This window comes from Hyperolius riggenbachi, chromosome 3 (assembly GCF_040937935.1).
Source record: "Hyperolius riggenbachi isolate aHypRig1 chromosome 3, aHypRig1.pri, whole genome shotgun sequence".
Lineage (NCBI taxonomy): Eukaryota > Metazoa > Chordata > Amphibia > Anura > Hyperoliidae > Hyperolius > Hyperolius riggenbachi.
Window position 1 is genome coordinate 500,939,877 of NC_090648.1, and position 13,012 is coordinate 500,952,888.

Genomic DNA, 13,012 nt, shown 5'->3' on the forward strand with positions numbered 1-13,012 from the left:
GAGGGGCTGTACAGCACACTGAATGCAGTGACCTCCGCTCCATAGACAGCAGCTGCTGATCCCCGCTTAGGTAAGCTCTTCCCTGGTGGGCTGTAATTACGGGCGAGACCCTTTTATAGACAAGCTGTATGATAGCGGGCAGATTGCTGCAGGGCACAGCGCTGTATATAGCAGGGGGTGTGAGGTAGTTCACCTTGTGCTGGTGCTCAGCAAGTCCTCTTCCCTGTAATGTGATTAGGCAGAGTTGGTATGCCGCTAGAATCACTTGTAATTACCCTCCTCCAGGCTGGGAAGGCTTCATGCCTCTTTCATTATTGCTCTCTATTGTTCTGCAGTCTGATCGCTGACGGAAAAGCCAACACAGCGCAGCGAGGAAAGCTGTGTGGAACGGGGCAGCTGATCTGTGGTAAATCAGCTGCTCAAGAAGCACAGTGCACATTTTACCAGCCTGTCTAACTGCTGAGCCCGTTCTGCTAGACGGGAGAATACACAAGTACCATATAATTTTCTATACATCTGCTTCTTACTAAACAATGACATTTTTTTTAATAATAAATAGACAACAGGATTACGGTCTGGCTGCACCAAACGCATTATTATTACACTAGTAAAAAGGCCCGCCTGTTAAAAAACGGGCGCTAGGTCACAGCCGCTACCTCATGCAATGCGCGCACATACGCGTCCCGCTTACTCGTTCCCCACCACTGAAGTATATGCACACAGGGAGCTGCTTGCTTGGCAGTTGGAAAAAGCTGTTATTTCCCACAATGCAATGAGAACCTTTGTGAACCAAACACAGCAAACTGTCAGATCCGGCCCTGTGTCCTAACTGCCCTGGCTGCACACATGCTCAGTAAAAAATAGCCAGGGACACACAACCATTATGGTGATGACGCAGGGATACTTTGCATTTTATTGTATAGGATTTGCAAGGCTGAAGATGAATTAAAAGGACAAATTTAGCGAGCGGTATATGGAGGCTGACATATTTATTTCCTGTTAAACAATACCAGTTGCCTGGCAGCTCTGCTGATCTATTTGGCTGCAGTTGTGTCTGAATCACACACCAGAAACCACCATGCAGCTTATCTCATAAGATCTGTCAATAATGTCAGGAACACCTGATCTGCTGCATGCTTGTTCAGGGGCTTTGGCTAAATGTATTAGAGGCAGAGGATCACCAGGACAGCCAGGCACCTAGTATTGCTTAAAAGGAAATAAATATGGCAGCCACCATATCCCTCTCACTTCAGTTGTCCTTTAAAACGTGTCATCGCCTCTAATTTAGCATTGAACTGAAGGTAATGAGCAGTGGTAATGGTGAATGCCTGTGTTTATATCTAATAATACGGTGATATAATCCAATTACCCAGGATCCACCACGTCTGTGGCGATGGCCCTTGGTTGACCCCATAATGTTTTTGGTGGAGTGCTCTTTTAAACGTTTGCTCCACGACAGACCTGGTCAGTTTGACCTCATTTATGTACACTCTACTATTTTTGCCGTGGAACGCACTTTACATGCCCTGGTGAGATTACATTTCGTAGAGCAGTAACCTCTCCTTCTAGGGCTATATTAGTGTTGGCTTCTGTATCTTCCAGTTGACATTTGTCTGGTTTCATGATGCATTGTCTGGGTAAAAAAAGTTTAAAAATCTAAACTGCACTAATTTAACATGACATGCAGAAGCTGCTCAGAAGACCAACAACCACTGTGGACTACTGTAGGCAGCCTGTGAGCCAGTGCCAAACATGGCTTCCACTATCATGCAAGGGTGGCTGCCATATGGTACACTTAAAGAGGAACAATAACTTCATCCCAGTCAGTAGCTGATACCCCCTCTCCCACAAGAAATCTTTACTTTTCCTTGAATAGATCACCAGGGGGGTCTGTGTGGCTGATATTGTAGAGAAACTCCTCCCACAGTGTGATGTCAGGGCCATGGCCCTGACAGTTTCCTGTCAATGAACCTCGTTGCATTGTGGGAAATAACTGCTTTTTGTAACTGCCAAACAAGCTGTACCTCCCACTGTGCATATACATACACACACACTGGCAGAAGTAATGATGATGACAGGAATGAATTACATAGTGAATATCAATCGTTTCTTGATCCATCCTCTATTTTTTTAACTTCTTACTTTGTAATGTATTGATTTTATTTTCCCTCCCCCAATACTATCTTTTGGAAAAGTTCTTCTTTAAGTGCACCCAAAATTCAGGAACATATAAAAACAAAGGACAAGGGTGATTCCCTCTCAGAACTTCAAACAAATCTGATTGGCTGTTTTTGGCTCTGCCCCTTTTCTGAATTTGAACCCCCAGTCACCCAATGACCAACTGTACCAGGTTTGAGGCTTGTGCCATTAACAGTGCAAGAATGGCAGCAATTAAATATTCCCCTTGAAAAGCAATAGGTAAATTTTGATTGGCTTTTTTAGGCTCCACCCACTTTTCTGAATATGAATCCCAGTCACCCAGTAACCAACTGGGCAAAGTTTGAGAACCCTGCCATTAACAATGAAGAAGGGATGCAGTTTACATTTACCAAGAGACATTTGTTTTTGACTCCACCCACTTTTTGTAACCTTGACACGCAGTCACTCAATGACCAAGTTTGTGAGCTTTCGGGTTCCTGGCATCAAAATTGTGTTCGATTGGCTGGTTTTGGCTCCGCCCCTTTTCTGAATTTGAACCCCAGTCACCCAATGATCGACTGTAGCAGGTTTGAGGCCTCTGCCATTAACAGTGCAAGACCGGCAGCAATTCAAATATTCCACTTGAAAATCAAAAGGTGAATTGTGATTGGTTGTTGTAGGCTCCATTTCCTGATTATGAATCAGTCACCAAGTGACCACCTGTGCTAAGATTGAGATCCCTGCCATTAACAGTGTAAGAATGGCTAAAGGACAACTGTAGTGAGAGGTATATGGAGGCTGCCATATTGATGTCCTTTTAAGCAATACCAGTTGCCTGGCTATCCAGCTGATCCTCTGCCTCTAATACTTTTAGCCATAGAACCTGAACAAGCATGCAGCAGATCAGGGGTTTCTTACATTATTGTCAAATCTGACAAGATTAGCTGCATGCTTGTTTCTGGTGTTATTCAGACACTACAGCAGCAAAATAGATCAGCAGCACTGCCAGGCAAATGGTATTGGTTAAAAGGAAATAAATATGGCAGCCTTCATTTACCTCTTACTACAGTTGTCCTTTAAATGTTCCCATTGAAAAATGTAGTTGTTTTTGGCTCGCCACTTTATTTAACTTTGACTCACAGTCACTCAATGACCAAGTTTGTGAGCTTTACTGCTGATGTAAAGATAGTGGCCTGGCTTAGATATGAACCAAAACCAGGGACTCTAGCACCACTGTCCCACCCACACTTCTAGATACCCCAAACTGCATTCATGTGTGCCTGTGCTGGTTTATGTAACTCACTCATTTTATAGTTCAGTGTGATTAAAAATAGCTTTAAAGAGACACTGAAGTTAAAAATTGTATGCGTTTTGTATGCAAGGCCGGATTTGCACTTTTTACCGCCCAAGGCCAGAGTGGCCTCCAGCCGCCCTGTCCAGTATAGGTAGCCAGATGACCCCTCCCCCTTTCCCTCCAGTATAGGTAGCCGGATTACCCCTCCCCCTTTCCCTCCAGTATAGGTAGCCAGATGACCCCTCCCCCTTTCCCTCCAGTATAGGTAGCCGGATTACCCCTCCCCCTTTCCCTCCAGTATAGGTAGCCAGATGACCCCTCCCCCTTTCCCTCCGGTATAGGTAGCCAGATGATCCCTCCCCCTTTCCCTCCAGTATAGGTAGCCAGATGACCCCTCCCCCTTTCCCTCCAGTATAGGTGGTCAGATGACTTCCTTAATCCCTCCTTTTCCCACTCCCCCCTCCCCTTTCAGTATAGGTAGCCAGCTGGCCTTCACACCACAGCAACCATCAGCATCACTCATTTTTCAGCTAGTCTCCAGTGCCAATGTTTCCTCCTCTCCGTTATCTTAAATGCTGCCCAAGTCCATAGGCGCCCGCCACAATGCAAACGTGCACAGACAGCATGGTGGCCGCTGCACCTCTGCGGTCAGCCCCGTGCCTGATCTCCCTGCATTGCAGCATTTGCAAGCTTGCAAATGCTGCATAAGTTCAACCTGCTGCTTTGGTGCCCTTGATTCTGTGGTGCCCTAGGCCTTGGCCTAAATCCGGCCCTGTTTGTATGTGTAGTAAAAAATAAAACATTAGGAGCAGAGACATAAAGTCTAATATTGTTTCCAGTACAGAAAGAGTTAAAGTGGACCCAAATTAAAAATACACGATTTCAGAAATAAAATCTATTTTCTAAATTATAATAATAAAAAGCAGCCTTTTTTTCAGCTGCATGATGACAAATATAAAATATTTTACATTTATTGGAGGAACCCCTCCCTTCCTTTCATATTGCCGGGACAGAATCTGGCAGACTGGTGGAGGAGATAAAAAACAAAACACAGGCTGCTACTGATGATGTCACAGGGGAGGTGATCTCAGCTTGTGTGAGATTTCACATAGACGACGCCCCTGTCAGGGAGAGTAGCTGATGACAAACACACCCATGATCTAAAAGCTCCTACTAAGCTCAGAAGTAATGGCTGCTACCTGCCATAACCCTAGTTATGATTATGAAAAGAGAAGGGTGAAAAGCATGCACTGAAATGCTCATAGGCTTGAAGGAGTGTTTATCTTTGTATGTGTCAGAGTGGTGCAACTAAATGTTTTGAATTAAAAAAAATGTTTGGTTTAGGTCCGCTTTAAGAAACTTCAGTAATTATCTATGCAAAAGAGCCATTGAGCTCCACAACTTTCAAAGTCGCAGAGAGCTCTGTCTTCTGAAGCTTGTTATCTCAACTGTCAGTCACTGTATTGTTTTTTTTCTTCTGCAGAGGACAGGTCAGAGGTTCACAGCCTGCTCTGTGAAATCATTTAGAATGCTGAGTAGTGTGTACACTGCAAATATTAGAGACTGACGCAATGTTATAAAAAAAAAACACTATATAACTGAAAATAAAAATATGAGACTATTTTATTTGCTACTAATGTCCTAGTAATTATCCGTACTACACAACCAATTCATTATATCATAATTTATTTTTCGCTTCAGTGTCTCTTTAATTGCATCAAAGGTGCTTTGAGGCCCTTGAGAGTTGTGGAAAATGTTTTGGAAAATACAGAAACAGCTGTATGGGGTGAATCTTTTTTTATTATGACAAAGTAGAGAGCTGACACATGGAGCCTCTGCTGGTAGGATGTTTGCTGTACTGGCGTCCTAATATTTGCACAGAGAAACGAAATGCCAACATATAAAGTAAATGGCAATACCGAGGGTTATATTATAATTCACAACCGCCTAATTCCATACTCTTGACGGGGGTTTCTCTGTGACGCAACGAAACGCGCTCTCCTCTGTGGGACTTGGTTGGGTAAAATCTGCGCTTTTCAGTCACACCCACACAAAAATAAAATATAGCAAAGTCTAAGCAATTCATCTCACTGTTGGAGAGCACAGAGTCACTGCTTGCAGTTTCCTTACCTCCCAGTGCCAAAGGTAAGTATGCACAAGGCTAAGGGCCAGAGGTTGTTAAATTCTTAAAGTTCACGTTGTTTGGTGTAATTTGAATTAGGCGTACCTCCCCAACTTTATTGAGATAAGGAAGAGGAACACTTAAGGGTAGCCATACACTGGTCGATTTGCCATTAGATCGACCAGCTGACAGATCCCTATCTGATCGAATCTGATCAGAGAGGGATCGTATGGCTGCCTTTACTGCAAACAGATTGTCAATCGATTTCAGCCTGAAACCAATTCACCATCTGCTGAGCTGCTCCTGCCCCGTATACATTACCTGAAGCTGGCTCCCGGGCGTCTTCTCCGCGCTGCACCGCACCGCTCTGTTCTTGCTCCATCCCGGCGCTTCCTGTGTCACTCCGTGACCAGGAAGTTCAAATAGAGCGCCCTCTATTTGAACTTCCTGGTCACTGCAGTGACACAGGAAGCGCCGGGATGGAGCCGGAACAGAGCGGTGCAGCGCGGAGAAGACGCCCGGGAGCCAGCGTCAGGTAATGTATACCTGATCGGATGCCGCTAGCGACGCGCACCCTACCCGCGGGCGATCGAGGGTAATTTCCTGCACGGCGCGATCGACGGACCGATCCGATTTCGGGAGGAAATCGGATCGGCGGGTGCGTTTAGCGCGAGCGATTGGCAGCAGATTCGATCCCAGGATCGAATCTGCTGTCGAAACGGCCGCAAATCGGGCCAGTGTATGGCCATCTTTAACAGTCCGCTGTTCAGCTGCAATAAGCCCTGATAACTGGTTCAGGCAGTAGACCCGACTGATGCGACTGGACCAGTTACCAGGGCTGATTGCGACTGAACGGCAGACCGCGGGTGGGCAGCGAAAGACTTAGACATGCTTATGGGGCTGGAGGAAGCCCCGGGTAAGTATAAAATCTTTATTATTCTACGGCTCTGGTTTCCTTTAAACCACGCCTCCTGCCACACCCACTAATCACACTCCCTCCACACCTCTAATAATGCCCCTAATGTAGTAGTAGGGAGTATATAGCCTATATTGTGTATACAGCAGTAGGGGAAATATAGTTTATATTGCAGCAATGGGCAGGTATATAGCATAGTGTATATAGCAGTCATGGCCAGATTTCAGGCAAGGACACAAAGGCCATGGCCTAGGGCACCAGTAAGCAAGGGGCGGGCTGTGGGCTGGCACATTCATGCAGTCAAGCTGCCAAACATGTGAACTGCAGCGGTCGGGCAAGTGTCTGGGACTCAGGGGGGCAGCAAACTTGGCAGGAGAAGCAAGGAAATAAAGCACTTATCTGCATCCTGCAGCAAAGCTCTGCAATGTCCCTGCAGAAACACATGAGAGCAATACACTGGCCAGGCAGGACCCTGCTCTCCTCAGCAGGCTGGCTACTAAGTGCCTGACTGAAACAGGCACTCACAAGTCAGCCTGCTGCTGAGAGCGGGGTCCTGCCTGGGCAGTGTATTGCACTCGTGTGTGCGGATGTGCCATCCTGGATACTGTAGAGCACAGATTTGTTCTGCAAGGGCTGTGATTTTGCTGCTTCGGCGGGACACAAGGGGTCGTGCCACGGGACAGCAGGACATACCTCCAAACCCGGGGCTGTCCCGCTGAATTCGGGACGGTTGGGGGGCTTGGAAATAGGCTCTGTTCGGACTTGAGCTAAGAGTAGGGCACTTTTTGTCCATTTTACCGATCGCAAACATGCATGTTATTAACCATTTAAGGACCAGGGGATTTTCCCCTTGTTTGTGCTGCATGGGCTTTTCAGCCCACAGCACAGATCGTGTTGGCAGCATGGCGATCAGACTTCCCCCCTTTTTTCCCCACTAGGGGGATGTCCTGCTGGGGGAGTCTGATCGCCGCCGGCTATAACTGATTTGCGGGGGGGGCTCCTCAAAGCCCCCCTCCGCAGCTATTTCCGCCCTCTTTGCCGTTCCCTCTCTCTCCCTCTTACCCACAGCTGCGCAGGATGGATATCCGTCCTGCGCCTCCTAGGATAGGCTTTAGCCTATCAGATGCCGGCGATCCCCGACCAATCAGAGGCCAGGGATCGCCGATCACCTTTACGGCGCTGCTGCGCAGCAGAGCCGTATGATGTAAACAGCGGGGATTTCTTCCCTGTGTGTTTACATTACGCGTGCGAGCCGCGATCGGCGGCTCGCACACTGTTCACGGAGACACCCTCCGTGAACTGGCATGGAAAGGTCGCTCGATTGAGCGGCCGTTTCCATGCTATACCACTAACGACCCGCCGACGCCTATCGGCGTTAGGCGGTCGTTACGTGGTAGATCCATTCACACATGGGGGTTTATCGTTATCAGATTTAGTTATCCACCCGCGCCATTTGATTATCAAGCCAAGCCCTTTTTTCACCGCGCCCTTTTTTCATGCACGCAGTAGCAGTGTAGCGTGCGTAACTAAACAGCGGGCGCTGGTTACCATAGCTGCGCGGTAGTGATGTGTCTCTATCGCAATACTTTACTAAAGCAGCCGCTGCTATGTTCATTAACATAGCTGTTCAGCAACAGGGATCCCTGGAACGCGGCTCCACTGCACTTCTGCAGTAGCACAGATACACTTGGGGTTCGTCGGAGCAAGCAAAGCCCAATCAACCGATTGCGCAAGTGGTCGACACTTTTGCAGTAGCATAGACCTGATTGGGCTTAGCATTTTCTGCCGAACCCTGAGAGTGGGTCCGTGCTACTGCACATGAGTGAGCCATGGACAAAGCTAGACAAGGGGTTTTGCAGAGTGGACAGGACTGGAACGGCCTGGTGGAGGAGGAAAGAGGATCCACAGGGTTCCCTCTCCCTAGGTAAGTACACAAATCGATCACTTTTCCCCCACAGGTTTCCTTTAAAGGAAACCTAAACTGAGAAGGATATGGCTTTTTCCTCTTAAAATAATACCAGTTGCCTGACTCTCCTGCTGATCCTGTGCCTCTAATACTTTTAGCCACAACCCCTGAACAAGCATGCAGCTAATCCAGTCTGACTTCAGTCAGAGCACCTGATCTGCATGCTTGTTTCAGGTGTTTGATTTAGCCACTACTGAAGCCAAAGAGATCAGCAAGACAGCCAGGCAACTTGTATTGTATATGTATATCCCTCTCAGTTAAGGTTCTCTTTAAAGAGAAGCTGTCAGCTACTACCTCAGAAAAAACATATATAAGTAGATAAATACTTGCTCCACTTAAATAACACATGTATTGTACTGTCCACTTTTTGATTTGAGTGATTTTTCTACAGTAAAAAAAAAGAGAAAATCCTTCTGAGCATTTCCCATTTTAACTGTGGCTATTTTGAAGCCAATCCTGATGTCATTTCCTCCCTTACTCTCCTCTGCCTTATTGTGTATGCATTACTCGCCCTTCAATATAGAAAGTGCATTGTCTCAGTATGAGAAATGTTGGCCAATCAGAGAGGAACAGAGGTGTGGGAGGGGAAAGCAGAAGGGAAAGAGGCTTCAGCCAATCAGGCTGCATTAGTTATGTCTGAGGGGGAAGTAGAGAAGCAAAATAGGACAACCCAGCATGCCCTGCAACTTCCTTTGTGCGTACCAAATTTTGTGTGCCCCAAATAAGAGTCAGGTAAACTGGGAATGATCATTTATCAACAAGAAAAGTTATAGTGATTTTAACTTTTGGATTACCTGGTTAGCATCCTTATTACTTGTTTACCAGATAAAAATAAAGAATTGATTTTTGATTTTATGTCCGGCAGTTACACTTTAACTCTTTCTGGCAGTAAAAGAAAAATAGAAACACAGCCTAGTTATTAATATGCTCGCCATTGTACATATACATTTATCTCATTAAAGTGAACCAGAGACGAAGCACCCTCATGTATTTTACCATATAGATCAGTGGGGACTTTAGAGAAAACACCTACCTTGCTTTCTGTTTCATTCTGCACTGCACAGCTTGCTTCTTATCAGACCTGATAAAATCCCGGACTGAGCATTCAGTCTGGCTTTGCTACAATGACTCAGCTATCATGATTCCTGAGCAGAGCCACAAGAGGGCAGGCTTGGGCTTGAAAAGACATGAGAGAACACAGACTGAGCTATAAATATTCCTGAGCAAAGTCAGACTGAATGCTCAGTCAGGGATTTTATCAGGGCTGATAACAAGCAGGCTGAGCAGTGCAGAATGAAACAGAGAGCAGGGTAGGTGTTTTCTCTAATGTTCCCACTGACATATATGGTAAAATACATGAGGGTGCTTCGTCTCTGGTTCCCTTTAAGGCCCATATGCAATTCACTTTTTCTCCTGAGTTTTCACCTAGGTGATATTTTCACTACCTGTTATAAAATACTTTCTAAGCCACCAGCAAAGAAGAAAATACTCAAAATAAATTTGATAGTACTTTTATTATAAAATGCTGAAAATTTCGCTTAAAGAGAAGATGAAAATGATCTCCTGAGAGGTAATTTGGGTGAAAAAGTTAATTGCATTTGGGCCTATGTCACATGTCACCTTGGGTACACTTTACATTTCACATGCAGTTTTCTGTAGGCTCAGCAAAGTAAGCAGCATGTACCGTACTTTACATGTATTTGTAAGTGTATTTTTATTGTTTCTGTGATGGTTCTTATTTATTCAGCTCATGGTCTTTTAAACTCATTAGCAGCTTCAATAGAGTTATCTCGTTTGAGATAAGTGTGCTGCTTTTGACCTCAAAACTCCTTGTGCTGTAAATTCTTGGAATACTTTGATGTCCCTCTACTAAGCAGAAAATATAGAAATTGAAACCAGAAATCCTCTGTTATTGTCTCACACTGCCCCCTAGTGACAAGTGGCCATAAATACACAGTACAGCAGTACTAATTAGAAGCAGGAAACTGTAACAAATAAGAAAAACAAATGTTCTGAAATAAATTGGCCTAAAACACTTGCAAGCCCCTTAATAAATTGGCGCTAAATGGTTAAAAGAACATCTTCCACAACAGAAAAGGTTGTCCAGTTGAGAGAACCGTATTTTTCTTTGGGTACATTTTTATTATAATTAGAAAAAAATACACAAAATGCTAAAGTTTGAAAATAAAATATATTAAAATCATTATATGTCTCCTTTATCTGCAGCCTCAATCTTCGAGCAGTTGAATCCTCCAGAAACGGTGTCGAAAATTATCTTCTGGCTGGGGTACTTCAACAGCTGCATCAATCCAGTCATCTACCCCTGCTCCAGCAAGGAGTTCAAGAGGGCCTTCATACGTATCGTGAAATGCCAGTGGGGGAGCCGGAGGCAATCCGTGATGCGCAGATCTCAGTACCGCCCACGAAGTAGCAGCAATTACTACCAGTCGCGGAAAGAATCCATGGATGAAAGACACATTGCCAATGGCAGTCAAAGGACGATTTCATCTGCCATGCCGAGCCCAAGCTACAAGAGCGTGCCGGCTAGGAAGGAGAGCAGTCCTGGTGGCTGGAACCAGTACCTTGCGGTAGACTCAAGTCAAAAACAGACTCAAGGGCACAACTCAACTGAGAAATCAAATAACGTCTTTGTCTTTCCAGTCCCACCCGATTATGACGGAGATAATGCTAAAGAGACTAGATAATACCCATTCTTTAGACTACATGTGACGCAAGGGTCATATTTATTTATTATTAGTGGGTATTTGTAACCCCTTCTAGGAATTTTTAAATGCTCGAGAAAGATGCGTGTGACTCTTAAATAGAAGGGAACCAAAGAACGGAATACAAAAATGGCAGAAGGTTTAATTTTGACTTGAAACAGGTCTGGTCCTAGCTAGGAGTCAAGTACCTAGAGCACCTGAAAACAATAAAGCTTGTACTAACTTCTTGGAGTCTTTTATTGTCCAACGAAGCCACCATTTCATCCTTAAAAGTGCCTCCTAGTTTCTTAGTGGCTCCAATATACCAATCTAATTTACTGAGCTAACTCAACTTGATAATAATGATTAATACAATTTCTAAATAAATGCCGATTTGGAGAAGAGGATACTTCACGTTTTGATGCCAAACCGTTCGAGGCCAGTGGCAAAAGGTTATATAACTGTGAGGTGTTGCAGATTGCCCAACGAGCTCATGGTGATTGGTGAACCAGAACTCCGAGGAGGTGTTGGCACTGCTGTATCGTTATATTTATATTGAGCTGGGCATGTCAAGTATTTCTATAGTTTGTGCTTATTTTAAAGCATGGACAATGACGAGGAACGTTCATGGAGCTAATTCAATGGAGCTGTACGATTCGAGTGAGCTCCATTCACTTACGTAGGAATATAGTGAATATGTTTCTGTGACTTGTGTTTTACAATGCGAAAAAAAAGAAAACCTTTTGTATTTATATTCCTATAGAATATCGGGGCACATTTTTATATATGAAGTGTTTGCATCTGTTTTACATCTTCTTTGCCTAGAGAAAAACTGTTTTTAAAGGGGTGAACTACAGAACATGGTGGAGCATTTTACGGCTCTTATTCAATTCGCTTTTTCTCCTAAGTTTTCTCCCAGGAGATCATTTTTATTTTTCTTTAAAAAAAAAAACCTTTTCAGCATTTTACAATTGAAAATGGGCCCAAAAATAAATCATTTAAAAAAATTTCTTATTCTTATTTTTTTTTTTTTTTTGCTTGCTGGTGGTTTTAGTTGCATTTTTTTTGACAAAGGCCCATATGCAAGTTTTCTCCTAGGTGATATTTTAACACTTTTTCAATAAAATGCCTTTGAAACCACCAGCAACCGAAAAAATACTTTATCTACTTTTTGGTAATTTTTCAATTGCAAAGTGATGAAAAGTCATTTTTAACCCCCTTGCCGGTTATCCCGAGCTCAGCTCGGGGTAACCTGCGCAGGAGGATTCCTCAGGCCCCGCTGGGCCGATTTCTATCAAATAAAAAGCAGCACACGCAGCCGGCACTTTGCCAGCCGCGTGTGCTGCCTGATCGCCGCCGCTCTGCGGCGATGCGCCGCGAGCAGCGGCGAAAGAGGGTCCCCCCAGCCGCCCGAGCCCAGCGCAGCCGGAACAAACAGTTCCGGCCAGCGCTAAGGGCTGGATCGGAGGCGGCAGACGTTAGGACGTCGGCTGACGTCCATGACGTCACTCCGCTCGTCGCCATGGCGACAAGGAAAGCGAAACAAGGAAGGCCGCTCATTGCGGCCTTCCTTGTTACTTTTGATCGCCGGAGGCGATCGAAAGTGCGGATCCGGAGCGCCCTCTAGTGGGCTTTCATGCAGCCAACTTTCAGTTGGCTGCATGAAATAGTTTTTTTTTAATTTAAAAAAAACCCTCCCGCAGCCTCCCTGCCGATTTTAATAGAATGCCAGGGAGGTTAAAGAAGTTGAAAAATTATCTCCTAGGAGAAAACTCAGGAGAAAAAAAAAATGAATTGCATATGGGTCCTTGTCATAAAATGCCTTTTAAACCAGTAGCAAGCAAGAAAATACTCAACATAATTTTGATAGTAC

The 13,012-nt window shown here is 44.9% G+C and overlaps 1 protein-coding gene across 1 annotated transcript in view; it reads left to right on the plus strand.

The window, feature by feature from the left end:
* Window positions 1-12,085, plus strand: part of ADRA1B (adrenoceptor alpha 1B) — a 43,175-nt gene extending 31,090 nt beyond the window's left edge. The window contains exon 2 of the mRNA XM_068278315.1: window positions 10,664-12,085. Coding sequence (XP_068134416.1) covers window positions 10,664-11,142 — 479 coding nt within the window. The 3' untranslated portion in view covers window positions 11,143-12,085. The remainder of the gene's footprint in view (window positions 1-10,663) is intronic.
* The last annotated feature ends 927 nt before the right edge of the window (window positions 12,086-13,012 follow it).